Source organism: Dasypus novemcinctus, chromosome 7 (genome assembly GCF_030445035.2).
Source record: "Dasypus novemcinctus isolate mDasNov1 chromosome 7, mDasNov1.1.hap2, whole genome shotgun sequence".
Taxonomy (NCBI): domain Eukaryota; kingdom Metazoa; phylum Chordata; class Mammalia; order Cingulata; family Dasypodidae; genus Dasypus; species Dasypus novemcinctus.
Window position 1 is genome coordinate 26,057,446 of NC_080679.1, and position 27,915 is coordinate 26,085,360.

Here is a 27,915-nt window from a genome sequence, read left to right on the forward strand (position 1 = left end):
AGCCACATCAGTCCTCCAACTGTCTTTATTAAATCTAGCTTAGTGAGCACTGAACAGAGAGAAACCTAGACTCAGCCCATCTCTCCAGCTCCTAATGTGGGACTGATCAAGTCACAGTAGAGTTCGGCAGAGTAGGGCAGAGAGGCAGACCTTCCCTCCTGCATAGAGATGCAGATTCCCTGGGAGCACCTGGAACTCAGCACCATTCTGCTGGTGGGAGTGTCCAAAGCACAGCCTCTTTGGAAAATAGTTTGGCAGTCTCTTAAAAGTGAAAGATACACCTGCCAAAGGACCCAGCCGTTTCATTCCTATGTATTTATTCAAGGGAAACAAAAGCATGCGTTTACAAAAAGATTTGTAAAAAATCATCTTTTTTTTTTAATGAAAGCCAAAAATTGGAGACAGTTTCCAATGTCTAGCAAGAGGTAGATGTATAAATAAATTGAAGTATATCCATCCATACAGTGGACTACTACTGAGCAATGAAAGAACCTATTAATACATGCATCAACATGGATGAATATCAAAATAATTATTTTGAGTGAAAGAAGGCATCATTGAAAAAGAGTGCATACTGTATGAATTCATTTATATAAAATGATTGAAAATGCAAACTAATTCATAGTGGCAGAAAACAGATCAGCGTTTGATGGGGATGGGAGGAGGGGGAGTGGGGAGGGATTACCGAGGGGCACCAGGAGCTTGGGGCTGATGGATATGTTTATTATTTTGAATATGGAGATGGTTTCACAAGTGTATGTAAAAGTCAAAACTCATCAAGTCGTACAATTAATGTGAAGCTTATTAAATGTCAATGGGACTCCAATAAAACTGTTAACAAAACAAAACAAAACAAAACAAAACAAAACAAAACCAAAAACAGACCCCAAAGCAGAGCCCAGACAGGAAGCTACTGAAGCTCCCAAGGCCGTGCAGATGCTGTTTCTTGGGACTCATGAAGGGAGGCACAGAGGCTGGGCAAGACAGTGGGGTGCAGAGGAGAAATGTGGGGGCCTTGGGGTCTTAGTCACAGTCATGGACTTGCTGAGCTGGAAGGGAATTTTAGAGGGGACGGCATCCAATTCCCTCATTTTGGAGAAAATCCCCTGACTTCTGACTCCCAGCCCTGTGCTTCTTCTCCTAGTCCCACCCCACAGTCTGCCCTGTGCTGTCTGCCTTAGTTTTCAGTTCTAGAAAGTTGGACTGGACAGTCCAGAGGGGTGGGAAGGGCGAAGGGAAAGCAGCAGGCCGGGTGGGGGCGGCGGGGGGGGTGGGTGTCAGTCAGGTGACCTGGGCGCCTTCCCTCTGGGCACAGGGTGGACAGCAGTGGTCTCTCTTCTTGTAGTCTGCAGAGCAGCTGTGGCAAACAAGGCCTCCGCAGAGCCTGGGGCAGAGGCAGGAGGGCTGGGGAAGCTTGCGGGCAGGGGCACGTTGCAGAGCTAGAGCTTCTCCAAGGTGCAGCCCAGCTGAACGGCCCTTGGCTGTCCCCTGCGTCCTGATTCCCCGGCCCCTCCAGAGTCCTCTAACTCCAAGTGCAGGCTCTCCTGGGGCTTCGCTTCCCTCTCTCCTGCTGCTTGTCCTACTGGGAGGGTGAGGGTCCAGCTTCCTCTCCCAGAGGAGAAGTCCATGATCTGCCTGATCTTTGAAGGGTCATGCAATCCCTTCTTCCGGGACCCCTTCCCACCGTCCTTGTCCATGTCTCTGCCTAGCATTGGGATTTGGGCGGATAGAACGAGTGGCCAACTCTGAGAGGCCTTTTGTAAATGCCCCAGGGCGGGGAAGGGGCTGTGGGCTGGGGGAAACGCGGCTGTCCCAGGGCAAGGATCTTGCCATCCCACTCACCTGCAAGGGTACCGCCGGGAGAGCCAGTGGAAGGTCTTGTTACAGCCAACACAGCCTCCAGGGCCCACGGAAGAGAGATGCTGGACCTTCTGCCAGAGGCTGTCCTTCTCTCTGATGGGGGGATGGAGGTGGAGAGAGACAGGAGGATGGAGGGATGGAGATGGACATGGTGGAGAGGCAGAGAGGGAAAGAGAGAGAGAGAGAAATAGGAAGAGAAAGACATAGGGACAGTGACAGAGTCACATACAGATACAACAGAGGCAAAAAGAGAGACAAAGACAGAAACAGGAAGAGAGCGACATGGAAAGGGAGCGAATGAGGCCAGTTCACTCAGAGAAAGAGAAAGGAAGTCAGAGAGAGGGAGAGGGAGACAGAGAGACACAGAGAAGTAGATAGAGTCATGGAGAGGAAGGGAGAAAGATAGGGTAAGGGGCACAGAGACAGAGTGGGAGAGGCAAACAGAGAGAGACATGAGAGATGGAGAGAGAGACACAGGCCCAGAGACAGACAGAGAAATGAAGAGACAGCGAGAGGCACCATGTGTAGAGAAGGGTTCGTGTCTAGGATTTTGAGAGGACCAATAGTGATACCGAGCACCCCACACCCAACATGACCATGGCCCATGATTTCAGAACCTGTTCACATCCCATCCTTCCAAGGAGGGCTCCCTGAACAGAGAAGCCCCCGGGGTCTCTCGCTCCCCACAGCCATAGCACAATGCCCATTACTTTTACTTGACACTTAGCAAATACTGCCTTGTACTTATGTATGTCCATGCCCAAGAAAAACTATCTTCAGTGTGTCTCTTAAGGGTGTTGACGAACATGGGTTAAGTTTGTTTAAAATTTTATCAAAATCATGCATGTAGATGATGTAAAATTGAACACTACAGAAGGGCTAATATTGAAAAGGAGTAGACATCCTTCTCAGAATTTCCCATTCTCAGTGGCAAATCATTTCTTACATATTTTAGCATTTTTGTCTTGATAGTACTTCTCTAAGTAATATGCTTATCTACCTCCTACATGATCTATCAATAGAGGATATTTTCTATAGATTTCCTTCCCTTTGTATCAGAGGACTTAACTTATTTATTGCCATCCTCACTACCACTTCTTCCTTCTTCCCAAAGTAGTTATACCCCTATTCTTGGCTCCTCTTTTGGTTGCCATTGTAATTTTTATTTTATTTTATTCATTTTCACCCCCCTTGTTGTTCTGCCCTCGCTGTCTGCTCTCTGTGTGTTCTTCTGTGTCTGCTTGTCTTCTCTTTAGGCAGCACCAGGAACTGATCCTGGGATCTTCTAGAGTGGGACAGAGGTGCTCAGTCCCTTGCACCACCTCAGCTCCCTGGTCTGCTGCATCTCTTTTTGTCTCTCTTCTGTCTCTTTCTGTTGCATCATCTTGCTGTGCCAGCTCTCCGCATGGGTCAGCTTTCTGCTCAAGTCAGCTTGCCGCATGGGCCAGCTTGCCTTTCACCTGGAGGCCCTGGAATCTAACCCTGGACCTCCTATATGATAAATCAGAGCTCAATCGCCTGAGCCACATCCATTTGCTGGATACCATTGTAATTGTACATGATATACTCACATATTTATTTCTTGTTCTACTAACTAAGCAATATATTTTGACTTCTGTTTTGTAATATGATGATCCTGTCCTTTCAGCTCTTCTCCTTTTATTCCTTATTTGTCATCTATACTTAGAGAGTCCACTGTGGTAGCCTGTAGCCACATGTGGCTATTAAAATTAAAATTAAATTAAATTAAAACTTCATTTCCTCAGAAGTCCCAGCCACATTTTCAATAGCTATATGTGACTAGTAACTACTATATTGGACAGCATGAATATAGAGCATTCCATCTTCACAGCAAATTCCACTGGATTCTACCCTATATTTTATATTGTTAAGGTTGGTAATATTTACATTGTATATAATCATAATTGTTTTCTGTGCTTTGTCTTTACATTTGTCTTACATTGGAAAAAAATTAATGAATAGTACTTATATTATTAGACAATATACATGTATTCCTAGGTCACATTTCCCTTCCTGGAAAGTTTTTGTTTTTCTAGGAGTTTTTAATTGCCTTTTTTTGCTCCTTACATTTCTTGCCTTTAACTAGCCTAATGATTTACCCCCAAACTCTTCATCATATAAAATATTATATTGATTCCAGTTCTCCGTAGAGATTTTCCTCCTGGGCCCTTGAACTTCTGCTAGTCTGGACTGGCTAATTCCTGGGTCTGCTGCCCACTTGTCATCTTGGGAATTCCCTTTTCTTCTCCCCCAGGCTAGAGAGACTGCTTCCTAAATTCCATGTCTTCTTTCTTGGCTTACTTCCTTATTTTTCTGGTGCATATCCTTACTAACATTCTAAGAAAGGCTGTGTGGGAAGTGAATTTTCTTGAGACCTGTCTGCCTAAAAAATGTCTTTACTCCATTGCCATCTCCATTTGATTCATAGTTTGCCTAGATATGGAATTTTAGGGTAAAAGTCAGTTTTTCTCAGAACTTGAAAAGTATGACACCACTGACTCCTGACACTCACTGGGTCTCGTTCCTTTATAGGTGAATGGCCCTTTCCTCTAGATAATTTTAGGAAATTCTCCTAATCTTTCATTTTCTTTCTGAAATTTCACAATGTTATATCTAGGTGTACATCTTGTTATTATTATTATTGTGCTGGTCATTCAGTGAAATCTTTAAGTCTTAAGATGTGTCCATCAGGGCTGATAAATTCTTTAATATTTTTATTTGATAATTTCCTTTGTTTTTGGAACTTCTGTCAGTTGGAGAGGATATTGGAGCTCCTGAATTGATTCTTTGTATCTCTTATTATTTCTTTCATGTCCTTCATTTGTACTTTTTAGTCTACTTTCTGAAACTTTTTGATTTCCAAGAACTTTTCTCATCTGTTGACAGTTGCTTTTCATAGCATCTTGCTTCCAGGGAGCCATTTTGTCTTGAATCTTTCAATCTTTTGGGGAATATTAATAGATTTTTAAAAAAAGTTATTTTTGTCTCTTCAATGACCTTTATTTCCCCCTGGATATTTTTTGTCTATTTGTTTTTGTCTTTCTCTTAATGATATAGACTCCTTCAATGACTGGGGATCCTGGTGAAACAGGCTAGTAAGACAGGAAATCAAAGACAGATCTGGAACCTGGCAGAGAGTCCACATGGACATCAATAACCCCCAAGATGGCAGCTGGAAGATCCTACCCCCAAGATTCTGCTATTCAGAACAAAGACTTCTGGAAGCCAGGAGAAACCCCAGATATTCCCCAAGGCCTTTATCATTGGGCCCTCACGGGAATTGATAGGTGGGGTAATCAATCAAAACAGCAAACAGCTGCACCCTTTCCCCTGCCATTAGCAAAGTGGTGAAATAATTAACAGTTTTAAAACCAGGCACAGGGAAGAGGACTTGGCCCAGGGGTTAGGGTGTCCGTCTACCACATGGGAGGTCCGCGGTTCAAACCCTGGGCCTCCTTGACCCGTGTGGAGCTGGCCCATGCGCAGTGCTGATGCGTGCAAGGAGTGCCCTGCCACACAGGGGTGTCCCCCGCGTAGGGGAGCCCCACGCACAAGGAGTGCACCCCGTAAGGAGAACCGCTCAGCGCGAAAGAAAGTTCCGCCTGCCCAAGAATGGCGCCGCCCACACGGAAAGCTGACGCAGCAAGATGACGCAACAAAAACGAGACACAGATTTCCGTGCCGTTGACAACAACAGATGCGGACAAAAAAAAAAAGAACACACAGCAAACGGACACAGAGGATAGACAACTGGGGCGGGGGGTGGGGGGGAAGGGAAGAGAAATAAAAAAATAAAATAAATCTAAAAAAAAAAACAAAAGCCAGGCATAGTCCTGAGTGAGCATGCGCTCTGCTCTCTTGCCTCTGGACCCGTTCCTGCCCTCTGTGCGCTGCTCTTGCCATTTTTCCTGTCACGTGGCCACACAAATAAAACCTGGGGATTCATACCCTATAATGGGGAATTGTAGCCTGTAAATCAGCCCACTTTCTCACTTTTCAACCCCTTCCTTTCTACCTGGGCCCCTTGTTCTGTTATTTTCTCCTATTTCTCTTCCCTCTCTACCTGAATAAATTACTGGCCTAACTCACCCAGTGTGCTCTTGAAATTCATTTCTGCAGCATAGCCAAGAACCTAAACAAAATCCAGCAACATTTGGTTGTCATTTCATGTTTAAGAAAGAGGCATTAGACACTTGTAAGCCATCATTCCCATTCTAACAACAAGAAATAGCTGATCAAATTGAAAAATAACTCTTCTTAGATCTGCCAGAGAATTGAGGTCACAAGGCAAACCACTGCCTTGGCAGCATGAGAGTGGTGGGTAAAGAGAACCATAGCTTACGTAGATAAGTCCAGGAACAAAAGCTCTCTGCTGGGGCTAGTGTGGTAGGAATGCTTAAAGAATATTTGACAAACTGCTGCCAGTTTGGTGTGGACTAGCTTGAAGGTAAAAGACTTTGGGATAGCCAGTTTTAGGTGGGTCCTCCACGGTCTCCTGAATTTTACCTTGTAGAGCCTTGCTAGGTTCTCACTGTGAAGACTGCAAAGCCTGGAGAAAATCCCCCTCATTTGAGCAGTTTGTTCTTTTTAACAAAGGACTTCCCTCAAACTTGGATTTTACCAGAGCCTAATCGATATGGGAGAAGGGAAATACCAAACTCCAGCCTCCTCTAGCCTTCAGTGCAGGGGAAAGGAAATATTGAATTCCAGGCTCTTCTAGGCTTCCTGTCTCACCAAAGAGGGTTTGCTGAGAAGCACATGTTAAAGTCACAACTCAGGGGCACAGGCTTACTAAAGACAGAGACCAAATCATAAGATTATAACACAATGTATCAATAATCACTTTAAATGTGAATGGTTTAAATACATCAATTGTGGGTCCCTGGCCCTGTATCGAAGGGAGCAGAGTGGCCCCTGTGCACAAACTGGGGTGCACGTATGTCAGTGCCAGTCTATCCGGTGAAAGTCTGAGACTGAGCCAGGGAATGTGTTTTGGGCTCACCTTCCCAGAGTTTGTCCTGAAGGCAGAGAAGCAGCTTGCAGGCAGCTGGGACAGTGTGAGCAACAATTAAGTTGAAGCAACTTGGGATACAAGAATACCTGCAGTAAGTCATTCAAGAGAGCAGGCAGAATGGGGAGGGGGTCTGTTTCAAAGGGAGTGGAGGGGACATTCACTCAAACTCCTGTAAAATGTAAACAGGGAATTTCTAAGGCCTCTGGAAAGCACAAGCCCAGGATAAGAAGCAGGCTCTGTGGCTCTAGCTCCATGCATGCTCAGATAAGACATAGAGGACCCTGTACTTTCCATTTGCCTTGGGCTGAATTTCTTGGTAGGAGGGCTAAGCTCTAAAGGAGATCTCCAGCCAAAGCAGAGTCAGTTTGCAAAGACAGAGAGAGATGCTTTTTGCTTTGGTTTGTTCTGATTAGCTTCTGGCATTCAAGAAAATCTCTGTCATATCAGTAGCTGGATACAAATTTAAGGAAGACAGTTCAGGGACTAAATCCCAGATTTAACACTTTATAATATTAAGATGTACAGTATGCAACAAAAGACTACGTGACAAATCTTTTTGATTTGCCATTAAAAAGAATAAGATAAAAATCCAGAATCCATCAATGAAGAAGACCAGAGGGAAGTGGATGTGGCTCAAGTGATTGGGCTCCTGCCTACCACATGGGAGGTCTGTGGTTTGGTTCCCAGTGCCTCCTAAAAGAAAGATGAACAGACACAGCAAGGGCAAACAACGAGGGGGTAGGGAGAGATAAATAAATAAAATAAATCTTTAAAAAAACCAGAAGACCAGACTTTGGACTTACCAGAGAGAGACTTAAAAAAATAAAGATCCTCAGTATGCTCAAGGGGATAAGGAAAACATGGAGAAAGAACTAAAGGATATAGGAAAGCAATGAATGAACAATATGGGAAACTTACCAGGGAAATACTGAAGTTGAACACAATAATTGAAATGAAAACTTTCTACACAGTTTCAACAGCAGATTGGAGGTGGCAGAAGAAAAAATCAACGATCTCAAAGACAAGACAATTGAAATGATTCAGGCTAAGAAGCAGAAAAAAAGAAAAAAAATGGAATGAACAGAGCCTAAGAGACCTGTGAGACATCATCAAGTGTACCAATATATACATTATGGGAGTCCCAGAAGGAGAAGAAAGAGAAAAAGGGGCAGAACAGATATTCAAGGTAATAATGACAGAAAACTTTCCAAATTTAAGGAAAGACATAAATATGCACATTCAAAATTCCAACAAGTCCCAAACAAGATAAACTCAAAGAAAATCATGCCCAGATACATAGCAATCAGGTTGTCCAACGCCAAGGATAAGGAGAGAGTTCTGAAAGCTGCAAGAGAAAAACAATAAAGTAAGTACAAGGAAATCCCTATAAGATTAAGCACTGGTTTCTCATCAGAAATCATGGAGGCAAAAAGGAAATGGTACAAACTATTTAAGGTACTGAAAGAAAACAATTGCCAACCAAGAATTTGATATCCAGCAAGACTTTCTTTCGAAACTGAGGGAGAGAGTGAGACATTTCCAGATAAACAAACATGGAAGGAGTTCATTACCACTAGGCCTGCCCCACAAGCCATGCTAAAGGGAGTTCTTCAGATGGAAGGAAAGGGCATTAGATGGTGGATCAAAGCCACATAAAGAAATAAAGACCTCTGGTAAAGGTAACCATATGGGTAATTATAAATGCCCATACTATTATATTGTATTTTTTTGTTATGTGACTCCACTTCTTTCTTCTTATAAGGGATAAAATGCAAATACATATAAAGTAATGATAAATCAACAGTTTTGGATATACAATGTGCAAAGATATAATTTGTAACAAGTAAAAGAAGATGGGGGAGGGGTATAATGTATGTGTATGCTTTTGAAGATAAATTGGTATCAAATCAAATATGATTGTTATAGATTTAGGATGTTAAATATTAACTCCATGGTAAGTACAAAGAAAATACATGAAAAATAAATTCAGAAAGAAATGAGAAGGGACTTAGAATAGTACAATATCAAAAGCCAAATGAATATAGAAGTAGGTATTAATGGAAGGATTGAGGGTCAAAAAGGTATAAGACTTACAAAGACAAAATAGCAAAATGGCAGAAGAAAGTACTATATTATTAGTAGTTACTTTAAATGTAAATGGATTAAAATTTCCATTCAATAGAGAGAGATTGGCAGAATGGATAAAAAAGTTTGACTCTAACATGTTTTTTACAAAAGACTCACCTTAAATTCAGAGATATAAGTAGGTTGAAAGTGAAAGGATGGAAAAAATATGCCTTGCAAGTAGTAACCAAAAGAGAACCGGGGTGGCTATACTAATATCAGATAAAGTAGTCTTTAAGTAAAAAAAAAAAAAAAGTTACAAAGGAAAAAGAAGGTCATATATTGATAAGTGGTTCAATTCAACAAGAAGACATAGCAATTATAAATATACATGCATCTGTCAGCAAAGCCCCAAAATAAATGAAGCAAATATTTATAGATTTGAAGAGGAGAACAGATAGTTCTCCATTAAGAGTAAGAGGTTTCAATACACTACTTTCAATAATGGAGCATCTAGACAGAAGATCAATAAGGAAATAGAAGACTTGAATAATACTCTAAAGCAGCCTAACAGACATACATAGAACACTTTACCCACCAGCAGCAGAATATACATTCTTCTCTAGTACACATGGATCATTCTCGAGTACTGACCATATGTTATGTCACAAAACAAGTTTCAAAACATTAAAAAATATTGAAATCATACAGTGTATCTACTCTGACCACAATACAGTGAAGCTATAAATTAATAACAGAGAGAAATGGAAATTTCACAAATATGTGGAAATTAAAAAAATACTTCAAAACAACCAATGGGTCATAGAAGAAATCATAAGGGAAATTAGGAACTATCTTGAGGTGAATGAAAATGAAAACACAAGAACCAAAACTTATGGGATGCAGCAAAGGCAGTGCTGAGAGGGAAATATATAGCTCTAAATGCTTATATTAAAAAAGACAAGAGGTCTCAAATTAGACACCTAACCTCACAACTGGAAGATCTAGAAAAAGAAAAGCAAACTAAACCCAAAGTGAACAGAGAGAAGGAAATAACAAAGATTAGAGGAGAGATAAATGAAACAGAGAATAAAAAAATAATAGAATCAAGAAAACCAAAAGTTGGTTCTTTGTAAAGATCAATAAAATTGACACACCTTTTTAGCTAGACCAATAAGGAAAAAAAAAAAAAAAAAAGGGAGGACACAAATAACTAAAATAAGAAATGGAAAGTGGGACAAATAAGAGGATACTAGGAATAACTGTATGCCAACAAAGTAGACAATCTAGATGAAATGACAAATTCCTAGACTCACATGAATTATCTACACTGGCTTAAGAAGAAATAGAAGATCTCAACAAACCGATAACTTGTAAAGAGATTGAATCAGTAACCAAAAACTTCGCGACAAAGAAAAGTCCAGGACCAGATGGCTTCACAGGTGAATTTTACCAAGTATTCCAAGAAGAATTAATACTTATTATGTTCAAACTTTTCCAAAATATTGAAGATGAAGAAACACTCCCTAACTCATTCTCATCACCCTCATACCAAAACCAGCTAAAGGTACCACAAGAAAACTACAGACTAATATCCCATATGAATATATATGCAAAAATCGTCAACAAAATGTTAGTAAACTCGATTTAACAGCACATCAAAATACTTACACACTATGATCAAGTGGGATTCATCCTAGTTATACAAGGGTGGTTCAACACAAGAAAATCAATTAATGTGGCACATCACATTAACAGAATGGAGGGGAAAAGTACATGATCATCTCAATTGAAGCGGAAAAGGCATTTGACAGAATCCCACACCTCTTCTTGATACTTAGAAAACCAAAGCAGGAGGAAACTTTCTCAATATCATAAACGGTGTATATGGAAAACCCACTACTTAAATCATACTCAATGGTGAAAGACTGAAAGCTTTCCCTCTAAGCTCAGGAACAAAACAAGGATACCTACTGTCACTGCTGTTATTCAGCATTGTACTGGATGTTCTGACTAGAGCAATTAGGCAAGAGAAAGAAATGAAAGGCATCCAAATTTGAAAGGAAGAAGTGAAACTTTCACTACTTGCAAATTACATGATCTTATATACAGAAAGTCCTGAAAAATCTGCAACAAAGCTGCTAGAGCAAACTAACAAACTCAGCAAAGTGGCAGGATATGAGATCAACATGCAAAGTCAGTAGTGTTTCTATACACTAATAATGAAGAAGCTGAAGAGGAAATTAAGAAAAAATTCCATTTACAGTAACAACTAAAAGCATCAAATATCTAGGAATAAATTTAACCAAGGGTGTAAAGGACTTATACATGGAAAACTACAAAACTTTGCTAAAAGAAATCAAAGAACACCTAAATAAATGGAAGGACATTCCATGCTCATGGATTGGAAGACTTAATATTGTCAGGATGTCAATTCTACCCAAAGTGATTTATAGATTCAATGTATAGATTCAATGAAATTAAAATTTCAACAGTTATATTTGCAGAAATGGAAAAGCTAAATCATTAAATTTATTTGGAAGGGTAAGGATCCCTGAAAAGCCAAAAACATCTTAAAAAAGAATGAAGTCAGAGGACTCACACTTCCCGATTTTAAAACTTATTAAAAAGCTATAGTAGTCAAAACAACATGGTACAAGGACAGACATATAGACCAATAGAATAAAATTGAGAGTTCAGAAACAGATCTTACATCTATGGCCAATTAACTTTTGACAAAGGTGCCAAGTCCACTCAATTGAGAAAGAATAGTATCTTCAGCTAAAAAATGAAGGGGGTCCCCTATCTCACACTGTATATAAAAATTAAATCAAATGGATCAAAGACTTAAATATAAGAACCAGGACTATAAAACTCCTAGAAGTAAACATAGGGAAGCATCTTCAGGATCTGTGTTAGGCAATTTTTTTTCTTTTTGGCTTTATACACAAAGCAGGAATAACAAAACATAACGGAAGCGGACTTGGCCCAGTGGATAAGGCATCTGTCTACCACATGGGAGGCCTGCAGTTCAAACCCCGGGCCTCCTTGACCTGTGTGGAGCTGGCCCATGTGCAGTGCTGATGCGCGCAAGGAGTGCCGTGCCATGCAGGGGTGTCCCCTGCGTAGGGGAGCCCCACGTGCAAGGAGTGCACCCTATAAGGATAGCCGCCCAGCGCAAAAGAAAGTGCAGCCTGCCCAGGAATGGTGCCGCACACACGGAGAGCTGACAAAACAAGATGACGCAACAAAAAGAGACACAGATTCCCGTGCCGCTGACAACAACAGAAGTGGACAAAGAAGATGCAGCAAATGGACACAGAGAACAGACAACTGGGGGGGGGGGGGGAGGGGAGAGAAATAAATAAAAATAAATCTTAAAAAAAAACAAACAAAAAAAACCAAAACATAAATGTGGTGGTGGGCTTGGCCCAGTGGTTAGGGCATCTGTCTACCACATGACAAGTCTGTGGTTCAAACCCCGGGCCTCCTTGACCCATGTGGAGCTGGCCCATGCGCAGTGCTGATGCGCACAAGGAGTGCCCTGCCACGCAGGGGTGTCCCCCGCGTAGGGGAGCCCCACGCACAAGGAGTATGCCCCCTAATGAGAGCCGCCCAGTGCGAAAGAAAGTACAGCCTGCCCAGGAATGGCGCCGCACACACAGAGAGCTGACACAACAAGATGATGCAACAAAAAGAAACACAGATTCCCATGCCGCTGACAACAACAGAAGCAAACAAAGAAGACGCAACAAATAGACACAGAGAACAGACAAATGGGGTGGGGGTGGGGGGGAAGGCGAGAGAAATAAATAAATAAATAAATCTTTTTAAAAAAACAACATAAATGGGACCTCATCAAAATTAAAAACTTTTATGCATCAAAGGACTTCATTATGAAAGTAAAACAACAACCTACACAATAGGAGAAAATATTTGGAAACTACATATCTGATAATCTATGATATATAAGGAGGTCCTACAACTCAATGATAAAAAGACAAATAACCCAATTAAAAAATCTCCATAGTGTTGGAGAGGATGTGGAGAAATAGGAACATTAATTCATTATTGCTGGTAATGGAAAATGGTGCAGCTGCTGTGGAAGACTGTTGGGTGTTTCCTCAGAAGTTTAACTATAGAATTACCGTGTGATCTGGCAATCCCACTTCTACTTATATACCTAAAGGAATTGAAAGCAGGGACTCGAACAGGTATTTGCATACTGATGTTCATAGCAGTATTATTCACAACTGCCAAAAGATGGGAGCAATCCAAGTGTCCATAAACTGATGAATGGATCTGCAAAATGTGGTTATGTACCTACAATGAAATATTCAGCCATAAAAAGGAATGAAGTTCTGATACAAGTTACAACATGGATGAATTGTGAAGACATTATACTGAGTGAGAAAAGCCAGACATAAAAGGATAACTATTGTATGATCTCACTGATATGAAATAATTAGAATAAGCAAAATTATAGAGTCAGAAACTAGAATATACTTTACTAGGCACTGGGGTGGGGGGCAGGAAAGGAATGCAGAGTTTATCTTTGGGTTGATGGAAAAGTTTTGGTAAGGATGGTGGTGATGACAGCACAACATTGTGAATGCAATTTATACCACAGAATTATGTATCTGAATAAATTTTAGGCTGTATATATGTTACTAAAATAAAACCTAAAAAAAGAGACAATGTCAATTAAATGCACTGACATGATCCCAGACCAAAAATAATAGTGGAGAAGAAAAGGCCCAAAAGGACATTATTGGGACATACAAAAAAACTGGAATATAGATGGTAAGTTTTATATCAATAATAAATTGCTTGAACTTGATAACTGTACTTAAGGTGTTACATAAGTGAATATCTTTCTTCTAACAAAACATACATAAAAGAATTAAGTGTTTAAGGAGCAAGATGTCTAAAACCTACTATCAAATGTTTAGAAAGTAGATAGGGAGATTGATCAACAGTACATAAATTGACGGATAGATGGATGAAAGGATAGATGATAGATAGACATGGCAAAATGTGACAAGTTAAATGCTGGTGGATGTGGGTATCTAGATGGGGGTATATTGGAGTATTTTGTGTGCTTGTGAGTTTTGTATTATTTTTGCAACTGTCTGGAAGGTTAAAATTATTTCAAAATTTAAAAAAAAATTAAAGCCATCTTTGTTTGCAGGTGAATGGATAAGCAAAATGTGGTATATATGTAGACAATCCTAAAGAATTGATTAAAAAGCTGCTGGAACTAATAAACAATTACAGCAAGGTTGCAGGGTACAAGTTAATACACAAAAGTCATTGCTTTTCCAAAATACCAGCAATGAACAATTGGAATTTGAAATTAAAAACACAACACTATTTACAGGAGCATAAAAAAATGGAACACTTAGGCATAAATCTAACAAAATATACAAAATCTTTATGAAGAAAACTACAAAACTGATGAAAGAAAGCCAAGAAGATCTAACAAATGGAGATATTCCATGTCCATGGATAGGAAGACTCAACATTTTCAAGATGTTGGTTCTTTCCAAATTGATACATAGATACTACAAATCCCAATAAAATACCAGCAAGTTATTTTGTAGATATTGACAAATTGATTCTAAAGTCTATACAGAAGGCAAAAGACCCAGAAGAGCCAATACAATACTGAAGAGGAACAATTTTAGAAGACACTACCTGATTTCAAGACTTACTATAAAGCTACAGTAATTAAGACAACATGGTATCAGTGAAAGAATACAAATAGATCAATGAAACAGAATAGATATCCCAGAAATAGACCCACTCAAATATAGTCAATTGATCTTTGACAAAGGAGGAAGGTGATTCTATGTAATAAGGAAGGTCTTTGTAACAAATAGTACTGGAACAACTGGACATCCACATGCAAAAATGAAACCAGACACAGAAAGAGGCAATAAAAACTGATGGGGGCGGGGAGCAGATGTGCATCAAACAGTTGGGTGCCCACCTCCTACATGGGAGGTCCTGGGTTTAGTTCCTGGTGCCTCTTAATGTAGATGAGCAGATGCAACAAGCTGACACAGAAAGCAGACAAATGAGCAGATACAAGGAATGGGGATCAAATATAGCTCAAGCAGTTGTGCACCTACCTCCCACTTGGGAGGTCCCAGGTTCAGTTTCTGGTGCTTCCTAAAGAAGATGAGCAGACAACGAGCAGACAACGAGCAGACACAATGAGAAGGCAATGAGCAGACACAATCAGCAGAACAACTAGCAGGCACGGTGAGCATACAGTAAGCAGACAAAAAACAGACACAGCAAGCAGAAAATGAGTGGAAACAATGAGCAGACAGATGGTGGAGACATTTCGGGGAGGGGGAATAAAAATAAAATAAAATATAATTAAAGAAACAAACTGGTGGGAAGCTCTGAGTATGGAGAGGGATAGTTGACTAATGGCCCTCCCTTTAGGGGTTTTGGGCAGGGAGCTAGCTACCCATCATACCAGGCTCTCAAATGCTAGTACATACTGGTTTTCTGCTTGGGATTTCTAAATTTCTTTGTTTTATTTTATTAGTATTATTTTTAAGAGTCTCATGCTCTACTGACTGAGCTAGCCGGGCACTATTAGTATTATTTTTAAAGACTTATTTTTTATTTATTTCTCTCCCCTTCCCCCTCCTCCCCCCGCCCCAGTTGTCTGCTTTCTGTGTCCATTTGCTGTGTTTTTCTGTGACCGCTTCTACCCTTATCAGTAGCACCGGGAATCTGTGTTTCTTTTTGTTGTGTCATCTTGTGGTGTCAGCTCTCCGTGTGTGCTGCACCATTCTCGGGCAGGCTGCACTTTCTTTCATGCTGGGCGGCTCTCCTTATGGGGCGCACTCCTTGTGCGTGGGGCTCCCCCACACAGGGGCACCCCTGCATGGCACGGCACTCCTTGCGCGCATCAGCACTGCGCATGGGCCAGCTGCACACGGGTCAAAAAGGCCCAGGGTTTGAACCGTGGATCTCCCATGTGGTAGGCGGACGCCCTATCCTTTGGGCCAAGTCTGCTTCTCTCGAAATTTCTTTAGAGAAGGTTTTTAATTTCGGACTTCTAAATTTCTTCTGATTATTTATCTGAAAGATAGATTCTTGCCTGCTTGGTTAGTCTGCAGGTGGGAAAGCAAACAGAAGGCAGGGGCTATTGACTGCTCTTTCTAATGACTTTATTAGTTAATTTTACTGTTTTTTTGCCCTTCACGTCACTCCTGCCCTCTGGGCATGGGGCGTCTTTGGGTCCTGAAGTTCTGCAGGGCTGACGAGTTCTGCCACTCTCAGTGCCAATTTCTAACTTGGGCTTCATCTGTATCCACTTCACCTGTTTTCCGGCTTCTGGAAATGTACACAAATCTCTCATCTGTGGTTGGTTCCCCATCTTTCTCTTCATTGTAGTTTTCTTCTTTTGCAGTCCCTTTAGTCAGCTCTCAGGAAGAACAGGTGACCTGTGGTTAGCCCATGATCTTGACCCCAAAGTCAAACTGCTTTTTGCCCAGTTCATATCCATGTCTTCCCCAAAACTTCTGCCAGAGACATTGTATTGTGTAGTTTGAGGTTCCCTGCCTGAGGACCCTGTGAATACTTTTGTCTCTCTTGATGAACTGGTTTATTTCCTTTTACTGGATAGTGAGATTGGGGCAACTCTTTGTAGTTTCGTTTTTGATCCTGCTGCCAAGATGCTCAGAGCTGAATTCTAACCCTAATCCAAATCCTAAGACTTCTGGGATATGTATTTTTTCGGCTTCCATTATCTTTTCCATTTGCTTTAATAAACACGTTATATATATATTTTGTTGTTAGCTGCCTTAAATTGTTTTGCGAGATAAATAACTAACTTTTTATGTCTCCCTTCCTCCCAATTGATAGTTCCTTGGAGGAAATAACTCCTTACATTCTTGACTTGTCCTTTCCAAGTTGATCTCTCCCTTTTCTTGCCTTTAACATTGTTTGGATTTTGTGCAAAAGAGTTTAGTCTAGATGACCTCTCAGTAACTTCCAATCCTGATGGAACCTGATCGAGTGTTCCCCTGCTTCCTGAACTGCATGAAAGAACAACATATGTATACGTGAATTATCTCCCAACGAGGCTGAAGGGCAGAAGTCATGCTTTCACATTTCCTCCATCCCTCAGCGACCTCAGTGTTTGGGGTTGGTCCTAGTGAGGTGGGCCTCTAGAACCCAGGACCCCTGACCCAGGACAGGCTGACGCCTGGTGGTCTGATGACTTGAGGGTGCAGGAAGGTGTAGGACATGGGGTTACCTCTTTGTTAACCCCTGTGGCTTTTTCTTCCTTCATCTCCCAATTCCTTCTTAACCCCTCAGTCCCTTTCTCTTCTCCTAACCTTCGTGGGTGTGCGCATGTGGGTGGATGGGGTGCAGGCATGCGTTAGAGTCTGAGGACCCTGTGCAGTTTTTATGCTGTGTGTCCTTAGTGGCCAAGTCAGCCTCTTTGACCCTCAGTTTCCTCATCTGTAAAATGGGAACAACAGCTGGGAGTGGCTGAAAGAAGAAACTAGTTAGAATATATGAAAGTTCCAGAAGCCTGCTTGGTAAGGGTTGGTAGACTGGAACTTCCAGGCCACACGGCCCCACTTCACCCCTCCCCGCCCGCTGTCCCCACCACCCCTTACTGGATCAGTTCCAGCACCCGCCTCTTCAGGGCCTCGACCAGGTCCTGCTGCCGTCCGAGCTCCTCCTGATACACGCCGTCCCTCCTCTCAGCTTCCTCTCGCTTCTGCTCCAGCTCTTCCTGACACCTGGGCACAGAAAGATGACCGAGGACTGAAGGAAGAGGGCCTGGCTGGCCGTTGTGACTGAGCTGGGCCGGGCCTTGCCCGTCAGGGAACCCTGCGGGAGGCCGGTGGTGCCCTTCCAGCTGAAGGACACACACACCACGCACACGCGCGCGCGCCCCGAGCTGAGCGCTGCGTGTGGCCTGACACCCGCTCAGAGACCTGAAATCCGGGCCTAGTCCTCCCTATTCCTTTAGAGGGGACGGACCAACGTTTCCACCTTAACGTGTAATTTCCCTAGAATCAGCAGCTTCTCCCACCTCCCTTGCCCCCAGTCCATCCGAGGCCCCGTCGGCTCTCTCCCGGCCGAGGGCAGTAGCCTCTTCCTTGGCCTGCCTGCTCTCATCCACAATCTACCTCCACAAAACAGCAAATCTTTTCAAGTTCAGTGGGTTCGGAATAGGCAAGTCTATAGACAGTAGAGTAGCAGTTGCCTGGGGCTGGGAGATTGGAGGGAAATGGGGAGTAAAAACCAATGGATACAAGGTTTCTTTTTGGGATGATGAAAATGTTCTAAAATGATTGTAGTGATGGATGCACAACTCTGCGATTACAATAAAAGCAACGGAATTAAAAGAAAAAAACATATTTTGGACACTCAAAACAAATAAACATATATAGCCAGATCACGTCCTTCCTCTGCTCAGAACCCTCAACAGCTTCCGTCTCACTCCTTTTATTTACTTACTTATTTAGAGGAGGTACCAGGGGTTGAACCCAGGACCTCGTACGTGGGAAGCAGGTGCGCAGCCACTGAGCTATATCTGCACCCCATCAGGGTCCTTTCGATAACCCACTAGGCTCTCCCTAATCTGCCCTGTGGACCATTTGACTTTTCCCTACACCCTCTCCCTCCTTCACTCCACTGGGGCCACAGTGGCCTCCCTGGTGTTTCTAGAACCTGCCAGGTACATCCCACCTCAGAGCCTTTGCTCTTGCTACCCTTTTACCATGTATCTAAATGGCTCACTCCTCACTTCCTTCAGCTCTTACCTCCACGGCACCTTTTCAGGAAACCCTTCCCCGGCCACATCACCTTGATTTAACATACCATTCCCTGACACTTCTCAGGTGCCTTCCCTGCTTGATTTTTCTCCTTATTACTTATTGCATTCTCATATCTCTATTTTACTTGTTTATCATATTTATCGACTGCCTCCCTGACTAGGCTGTAAGCTCCAGGAGGGCATTTTGACTGCTGTCTCCAAGGTGCATTTCCCGCACATAGAGCAGGCCCGGCTCGGAAGGTGTCTGGAAAGACTGGATGGAGGATGGAATGGCCACGGGCAGGCTGGCAGGCTGGGAAGCAGTGGCTCCCCCAGCCTCAGGGAGAGCCCTGGGACCTCCCGGCTGCAGCCTCGGGCCTGTCTTGACCACACAGATGGCCCTGAGCAGGTGAGGCCCTGTTTTTGTTCGCATTCTGAATTACTGGAACCTTTGGTGATGAAACCTCTGGGCTCAGCTGAGTGTTTCATGGGAGGAGCCTTGGGGGCCTTTTTGGATCGAATTCTGGGCTCCGGGGCCTCTCTCACCCTGAAATGCAGAGTCAGTAGACTGCTCTGGGGTCCAGTCTGAATTCCAGCTCCGCGGCCTCTCTCGGGCTGGGGCTGGGGCCTCCCCACTCTGGGGCAGTTGTGAGGTTGGCAGATGAGGCATCCAGAGACCAAGGGAGAGAGACACGAAGGGTCGGGGCCAGGCGCAGGGAGACGTTGCATGGCAGAGATCTTTTACAAAATAAACTAAGAAAGAGACTGAGTGGGCAAGTTAGAGACATGAGACCTTGAGGCTAAAGTGATGTGAAGAGGAAGATGCTGACGGGAAGAGGTACTGAGGGGCAGAGATAGAGAGACTGAAATACTGGTGCGCAAAAGATGGCTGGAGGGGCAACGCCGAAAGCCCTTGGCTGCTCAGCCGGCAGCCGGGATTTCAATTGCAGCGCCTCTCCCAACCAGCTGACGTTGGGTGAATTGTGGAGCATCTTCGAGCCTCAGTTTCCTCATCTATAAAATGGGCATATTTATAGAACCTGTCTCATAAGGGTGTTATGAGAAAGCACCTAGAGCGGTGCCAGGGACACAGAAAATGCTGAGTAAATGACAGTTACGGCTGTGATTGCATCAGGAGGGCGAAAGAAAGACGGTGCAGAGGAACAAGAGAATGGGAGATAAAAGAGGGAGAAGGTAAGAGGTGTGGGGGGAGGAGAGTGGTGGGGTAGGGGAGCAGAGAGGAGAGGCCCAGGAGAGGCAGTGGGCGAGGCGAGGATGAGTGTGGGAGGGCCAGGCGGGCCAGGAGGAGAGCCCCTCTCGGGGGACTACTGGGGCAGGCCACTGGGGGGGGGGGCGCTGGCAAAAGGGAGGGGAGGATGGAGAGTGTCCCTCAACACGCCCAGGTGCCCTGGCACAGGGGAGCTGCCCAAAGGATGCCTGCTGGTTAGACTGATTGACAGCTGGGGCCGGGAAGCACCTTGGGTCGCTCTGGCCCCTGGGATTTTGTGCTCATTTTTGGTGGTTGCCAAGGTTACCTGCTGAGCTGCTCCTGCAGTGCCTTCAGCTCCCTCTGCTGCTCCTTCAAAAGCTGCTCCTGGTGCCTGGCCCGCTCCTGGGCCTTCTGGAGCCGGCGTCGGAGGCTCTGGGGGTGCAAAGGAAAGCCGGAGGAGGAAGAGGAGGAGAGCAGAGACCCAGCCGGGGACGGACCTGATGCATCGCAGGAGACCCCAGACCACACAAGGCCAGCTTTTGGGTGACAGGCAGGACTGGGGACGGCACTGGGGGCTGGGATGCCTGGCTCTGCTCTAGACTCTGCTGGGGGGAGGGTGCACCCACCATTTCTTCCTTCACGGAAGGATGGATGTTACAAAGCCCAAAGACCTGGAAGAAACCTGGCCAGAGAGAAGGCTGAGGGCAGGTTGATAATAGTCTTGGATGAACTCCAGGAGTGGCATCCACAGCAAGAGCAACTAGGTGAGGACTGCTACAGCAGAACTTAGATATTGGGGAGCATCCTTCTAATAATGGGGGGTGTGGAGCAAACGACTGCCCCCAAAAGCTATTGGGAAGGGATCTCAAACTTGAATACCTATAGGGACTAGACAGGTAGTATCAACAAATACTGTGGGCCTGGTGTGAGGCAATAGGGAGAGGCGAGGATTGTGGTGAACTGAAGAGTGCATGGTTTTCCAAAAGCCTCCCCCAGATTGTATTAATCCCATGAAGGCCAATAAAAACACATGTGTGGGCTGGAGTGGACCTGGGTTGCCATTAGAGACCTTCTTATATGGGGATGGGGGGGATAGACAGGTCCATAGCTCAAGTGCTCTCACCTTGACCTCCTGCAGGGGCACCTCTGCTTGGTCCTCTCTCCTGGTCACACTGGCCACTCCTGTTTGCTCTTGTGGCTTCTGTGTGGTGGAGCCTACCCCTTTTCCCAGGCCCTGAAGGACCCAGGGCTCCCCCAGGGTGCTAGGCATCTCCCCCTCCTGTCTGCTCGCTAACATTGCTTCCTCCATCATCCCTCTGGGGCTGGAGACCCTCCTCTGGACGTGACCCCACTTGGCTTCCCCTCCACGCATCCGCTCTGCTGCCCTCTTGTCCTCCGTCCCTATTGCCTCCTCAGGAACCCCCTTGGCCCCGTTCCCCTGGCCCTGGAGGTTGCGTGTTGAGTTCTCCAGGCAGATCCCAGTTTTGGGGGCTCCCTCTTTCTGGTCTTGCTGAAGCTCCTCCCCCGCTGCTCCCAGCCCTGTTTCTTGGGCAGGCCCGAGCCTCCCAGAATTGTCTTTCTTCTTTTCCAAAAAAGAGGGAAGATGACTGTGTGGCTGAGATGGGGCGAATCCTTCCAAGCAGTCTTCCCCGGGGCGGTCTCCCGGACAGCCTGCTTGGCGGGGGTGCGGCTCCTCCAGCGGAACTCCTCTGGGGCCTCCACCGGCAGCTGCGATCTGCAGAGAAGCCCCCAGACCCATCACCCCTCGCAGCACCAGTTCGGTGGCCTGGAGCATGGGACAGTCAGCAGCTCTGATCCAACTGGGCTTGCTGGATGTAGGGAGTCCCTGGCCCACCCCTGCAAATCTGGACTCAGCAGATCTGGGCTCGTGAGGGCCCAGGGATCTGAATTTTATCAGGTACCCAGGTGACCCGCGACCCCCACTCCGATCCGCAGGGGAACCGCAGTGCTTCTCAATGACCTGCCCTCGCTGCCCTGGCTGGCATCCTTTTCCCGCCTTTGTCTCGGTCTTCTGCACCGATCAGGCCCTCCCCAGGTTCCTGCCACCCACCTCCTTTGAGCCCCCCTTCTGAACTTCGGGTCTCAGTTTCTGCACAACGGGAATAGGCTCACCTACTCCGTAGGGTGTGGTGAGTCTGAGTGGACTGAGAGCCAGCTAAGAGCCTGCTCTGTGCCCCCCTGTTTGCTGCACATGCCTGCAGCGCTCCTCTTAGCGCCCCGTAGAGCAATGTATTCCTTCAGGGATCTGTCTCCCCAAACAGTCCTTGAGTTCCTTGAGGTCTGAGACTGAGCCCTAATGACATCTGTGCCTGGGGCCTGGGCGCTGGTGGAAGGATGGCCATGGGGGGAGCCACCACTTCCTGAGCAGGTGGCCCGAGGCCTTGCTCCAGGCTACACAGGGGCGGTCTCGCTGCACCCTCACCATCACCTACCAGGCAGGACCAGGGTTAGGCCTGGGTGGGGCTGGGACTTAAAGGCAAGCTGTGGGGAGCGGGTGAGTGCCTGCTTCCCAAGCATGAAGTCCCGGGTTCAATACCCAGTACCTCCTAAAAAATAAAAAGAAAAATAAAACCAAGCTGCCAGGCTCTGGATTGCTCCCTGAGCTGAACCGAGGTTTTGGTAAATTGCTGGGCACAGGCCCTCGGCAGAGGTTGGCTCCCTCACCTCTTTCCTGCAAGCTTTCGGTTACCCTCCTGGGGTCTCTGCAGATGATTCTAGAGTGTCCCTTCTCTGCCTGCTATCCCACTCTCTTAGGAATCCAAACCCTCTCTCGCCCAGCCCCCGAGCCCACGTGTTGGCCTCTGTCTGTGTGTCAGGGCTCATTTGCTGCTCAACTTGGCGGGGGAGGGGGTGGTCCCACCAGAGATGGAGAAGGGGCAATAGAGGCACCTCCTTTGGGGACTCTCTCATCCTTCTGGTTCTTCTTCCCCGAGTCTGGCTGGAATTGGAGCAGTGTGACCTGAAAATGACATGGGCAAAGGGACCCTGAGCCTCTTCCCAGGGGTGGGCTTGGTGCCCAGATACAGGCTCTACCTAACCACTCATTCATCCCACCCCCCCCCACCCTCCCACTCTCATCCGTCCACCGTCCAGTGATCCATGCATCCCACCCTCCATCCGTCCATCCATTGCATCCCAATAGCCAACCACCCATTCATCCTTCCAACCCTCCAACAACTCTTCAGTGAGTGTGGACTTTAAGAATCGCTCATGAGCTAGCATGAGATTACCCTGGAAAAGCAGAAGGCTAAGAAAGCAGAGAACGAAGGGGCCAGGGAGCAGAAGGGAGGGAGAGACCGCGGAGCTGGGCGCTCGCGTAGGGGCGGGGGGTGGTGGTGGTGGTGACAGTGATGGGAACAGGCGTTGAAAAGAAAAGTCTTCCTCCCATTGCGGACCCACTCACTCTGTGAACATGGGCCAGGCTTCATCCAGGTCTGGCCGCTGCAGGTCCAAGTCGAAGGTCACCCCGTTGAGAGCATAGAGAGAGTCCAGGATGTCTTCCTGGAGTTCAGGGCACACCAGGGGGCTCCGGGGGCCATACCACTCCCTGTGGTGACAGCCACCAGCGCCCTCAGTTCTTTGCCTTGGTGCCATTGCCACCCCTGACCTCAGAGAATCAGCCTCCCCAGCACAGGAAGAGTTGAGGCCCTTTGGGGGAGCCGGGGACCCCAGCACCATGCTGCTCCTGGGACCCCTGGGTTCCTATCTCCCCTCTGCCTCTTCTTCCTTGACTTTTCTTTCTTGACTCTCACTTGAATCATCCTTGATGCTAAACCATCCACTGGGAACAAAGGAAGGCTCTTTCACGAAGGAGGGAAAATGGGCCCACATGTTCTCGGTCGGAGGATATTGGGAAGAACTTCCCAGCAGCCCCACCTGGTGAGCTGTGAGTTCAGGAGGCAGAGCTGCAGGCACTCGGCCAGCTGACCGTGGGCCAGGCAGAAGCGGATGAAGGCACGGCCTTTCCCCAGTGCAGTCTTCAACTGCAGAAGGCACAGGGCAGAAGAGGGTGAGGAGGGATAGGATAGAAAGCACAGGGGAGGATGGGGTGAGAGGTCTCTAATCAGCGAGCAGGGGCCTCGGGGCCTGTACCACCCCCGAACACCCCCACCAAGGCCCCGGTGCCAGGGCGCGTCACGGTCCCGAGGCCCTGGCTACCTTGTCCTGCGAGCAGACGAAGTGGGCTGGCTCTGTGTCCCCACGCTGCTGCCACAGCGCCGTGCAGAGGAAGTCCCAGTAGTCCTTCCGAGGCCTCAGGAAGCTCTTGTGCTCTTTCTGATCAAACTGGGAACAAGCACGAGGGAAAGACAAGTGTAGAAATCCTGTCTTCTGCCTTCTAGAACCCACCTTACAGTCCAGCATGCCCACTGCCCGCTCGCTCACTCATGAGAGGGCAAAAGGTTTGAGTAGATAGACCCATCTGCAGGTCCTAACTTGGCCTTTGCTGGTTGTGTGTCCAGGGGCAAGCTGCTTGACCTCTCTGCGCCTCAGTGCTCATAATCTGTCATTCAAAAATATTCACTGGGGACTTGGTAGGTGTCAGTTCCTGTCCTAAAGCCACAGGGCTACAGAAATGAGCAAATTGACCTCAGGGGGACATCTTGGTAGAGGAGAAAAGCAATGAGCAGCCTAAATAAGTAAACTACGTAGCAGGTTAGATGTGACAACTGCTAAGGGGAGAAAAACAAAGCAGGGAGAGGAAATAGAAAGTACGTGTGTGCATGCACACATGTGAGTGTGTGTGCATGGTATATGTGGTGTATATGCACAATGTGTGCGGGCGATGCATGTGTGGTGTACGTGTGTGCATGATTTATGTGCTTTGGTGTATATGCATGTTGTGTGTGTTGACGATTTAAATTAGGGTGGCCAGAGAAGGCCTCAGGAAGAAGGTGGCATCCAAGTCCAGCCCTGAAGGAAAGTGTGTCATGCACATTCATTTTTATATTTTCAGGATTGACCCTGGGAGACATACGGGAGAAGCAGGCGCTTAACCCCTCAGCTACAACCCGCTGCCATCGTGCACATTTCTGCAGGAAGGCCATTCCTGGCAGAGGGAGAGCAGGTGCAAAGGCTCCAAGGCAGGGGCGGCTCTGGGATGATGTAGCAGCCCCACGTGGTTGGTGTGCAGCAGACAGAGGCCGACCCAGCGGGAGATGAAGTCAGGGAAGTAGGAAGTCAGGCTGTCAAGGCCTGTGGGGTTCGAGTGTGGATGGAAGAAGGTGGAGCCTGCGAATGGCTTAGTCCAGCTCACAGCCTGTGCTCAACCAGAGCTAGTGAGAGCCACCTCCGGGGCGCTACACGCAGCAAGAAGGCTCCTAGGACCGCCCTGCCTCGAAACACTAGTCTTCCAGGAGGGGGACTGACCCCGGCCCCTGGCCCCACCCATTCCTGTTCTTTCCCGCCCCCATCACTTCCCAGGCTGAACTTAACAGCTTCCAAGAGTGAGGCTAGATGCCAGGAAGGACTGGCAGACTCTGAGGGCAATGGGACAGGGAACGGAAGAAAGGCAGGCTGTGCCTCCTCCCTCAGTCTCTGGAAAGACCTGCTGGGCTGGGGCCGAGGGGAGGGGCAGGGAAGCCCACCTGCAGCAGCAGCTCCAGGCAGCCGCAGAGCCTGTGCAGCTCAGCGCTGGTGTCTGTCACCGGTTGCTGCCTGTTGGCATAGCCCCGGAGGATAGCGCAGACGGCAGCTGCGTGGAGGACAGTGGGCAGTGGACATCAGGCAGAGAGGACTCTGAGGGAGAGCTCCCCAGGCCCCTCCCTCCCCAGCTCCCCCAACTCAGCCTCAGCAGCTCTTGCGGGACACACTTGCCTTTCAGGTCCCTGGTGATCTTGAGGACAGTCCCATCTTCTGCCATGGGTACTTGGAAATGCTGCGGTCCCTTGTGACTCAGGCTGGGCTGGCTCTGGAAGGTCAACCCAGAAAAGACCTGCTGGGTTCAGGCTGTCCAACTCTCCTTATACAGAAGGGGAATCGGAGCCCAAAGAGGCAGAGTGACTTATCCAGGGTCACACAGCCAGGTGACTAGCAGAGTGAAGAAATCCTGTTCTTTCTTATAGAAGCCAGAGTATGAAGATGATGGCATGGTCTACTTTCACCGAGTTCTTGGGTGCCAGGCACCGTGCTGGCTGCTCTACATACCTCGTCTCATTTCAGCCCCACGATAATGCTATGAGGCAACTTCACTCCATTTACTACAAGATGCAACTGGGGCACAGCGAGGCTCAGGCTTTTCATTCCGGCTCACCGGGCTGGTTGACGGTGGAGTCAGAATTTGAAGTCAGGCAAGAGGCTGTGTGAGTGCTCGTGCCACGAGGAAGCTGGGCTGGGAGAGTGCCTACCGTTCCCCACGGGGAGCCCTCAGTCTTGCCAGAGCAGTCATCAGCCTCGAGACACACTCTCATCCTTTCCTGGGCTCCAGCTGAGTGGAAAATGTGTGTTCTTTGAGGAGAGGAAGGAAGAAGTAAAGCCAGGTCCCAGAGTGGGGACTGGGCCAGAATGCCGGGGGCATGGGAGCCAGGGCACTGGGTTTCCAGCCTGCCACTGTCTCCAGGGGGAGTCTCAGCCCGTTTTCCTCCCAAAGGGTCCCGGGGGCCCAGAGAGGGCCCTTGTGGCCGGTGGGGACAGGAGGGCTTATTCTGGGAGCCTAGAGTCAGGGGCAGGCAGAGACAGGGAAGCTTCGGCGTCCTGCCTGGCTGGGGGCTGGGGTTTGGAGGTGGGGGTGGGACAGAACGGAGAGGAAGGGAGAAGGCCGTGAAGGTCAATGAGGAAGGCTAGGGGGGCACATGGGGTGCAGGGAGCCCTGGGCTGGGAGACCTGGGTCCCTCCTGGCCTTGCTGCTAACTCACCGCGTGACCTCGGGCAGGTCACTCACCTTCTGTGGGCTTCAGCTTCCCCATCTACAGACCAAAGGGCTGGACTGAAGGTCTCAGCAGCCCCTACCAGCCCAGATCCTCTGTGACATCCATGGATGCAAAAAAGTGCCCCCTCTTATCACTCATCTCTACCCCTCTGCCTCTTGTTCCCGGTATCAATCCTTTCCCCAGACACCCGTGAGTCTGGATGTCTCCTGGCTACTCGGCTACTCACCTGGGAAGGTACTCACCTGGGAAGGCTACTCACCTGGGAAAGTACTCACCTGGGAAGGCCTGCACTGGTGGGCGTGGAGAGCAGGAGCTGCTGTCTGCACCCGCCTCGTGTGACTGTGGGTGCTGCGCAGCTTTTCCCAGGCTTTGCCGCCTGGGAAGTGATTCAGGCCCAGCCCAGCACCCTGGAGGGGGGAGCCCAGCTCAGAGGGGAGGAGCAGAAGACCCTGCTGGGGAGAAGTGGATCAAGGTCACCAGGGCAGAAGGGATGAGCTGGGGGCTGGTTCCCTCAGGCAGACTTGGGGTAGATTCACTTGCGGGCCAAACAGGATTCATCAGTGGCGGTAGCAGCAACAGCTCCGATTCACGCTTCCTTCCCCTCTCACCGCCGGCCCTTGGCGCTCGTCTTTCTCCCTCATCACCTCTAGGTGGCGCGAAGAGGCTGTGAGGCTGCCACCCCCCGCGCGAGCCTTTCTACCGCCCCTTGGATGGAGGCTGGTGCGGGTGGAGAGGAGGAGGGTCTCAACACGGGTCTCCCTGCCTCCCTGCTCAGTCTGTTGAGGGGACCCCATGAGTGCTGGTCATCAGTGTCATCCTCCCAGCCTTGGTACCTGTCCCCCAAAGAGTGGGAGGGAGACCACCGGTGGGACGCTGTGTCCGGGAAGTCCCAGGTGGGCTGCCCAGGAGGTCTGGGCGCTGCTTCTTTGGGGCGAGGGTTGTCCCACCGGGGCTCCCCCTTTTCTGGGCTGCTAGAGCAGAGGAGCCCCCCCCCCCCCCCGGGACCCGCAGTGTCAACACTGGCACGCTGCCTGGCCCGAGCCCGTGGTTTCCCCTG

The 27,915-nt window shown here is 47.3% G+C and overlaps 1 protein-coding gene across 1 annotated transcript; it reads right to left on the reverse strand.

Annotated features, from left to right (window-relative positions):
- Positions 1-354: 354 nt before the first annotated feature.
- Positions 355-27,484, reverse strand: RUFY4 (RUN and FYVE domain containing 4). Its single transcript, XM_004469593.5, has 12 exons — positions 27,134-27,484; positions 25,807-25,900; positions 25,578-25,684; positions 24,151-24,276; positions 23,869-23,975; positions 23,396-23,539; positions 22,882-22,951; positions 21,095-21,706; positions 20,297-20,403; positions 17,614-17,739; positions 1,843-1,953; positions 355-1,384 (listed from the first exon to the last, which is right to left on the reverse strand). Exons 2-12 carry the CDS (start codon positions 25,850-25,852, stop codon positions 1,282-1,284), a joined length of 1,659 nt encoding a protein of 552 aa, XP_004469650.4. The 5' UTR covers positions 25,853-25,900; positions 27,134-27,484; the 3' UTR covers positions 355-1,281.
- Between the last annotated feature and the right edge of the window lie 431 nt (positions 27,485-27,915).

Excerpts from the sequence above, each read along its gene's own strand:
- RUFY4 (XM_004469593.5), bottom strand. The coding sequence starts at position 25,852 with ATGGCAGAAGATGGGACTGTCCTCAAGATCACCAGGGACCTGAAAG. Across the intron at positions 24,277-25,577 it reads GCCTGGAGCTGCTGCTGCAG|TTTGATCAGAAAGAGCACAA; the intron begins GTGGGCTTCCCT and ends GCTTGTTCCCAG. Across the intron at positions 1,954-17,613 it reads CGGGTGCTGGAACTGATCCA|AGAGAAGGACAGCCTCTGGC; the intron begins GTAAGGGGTGGT and ends TCCCCCCATCAG.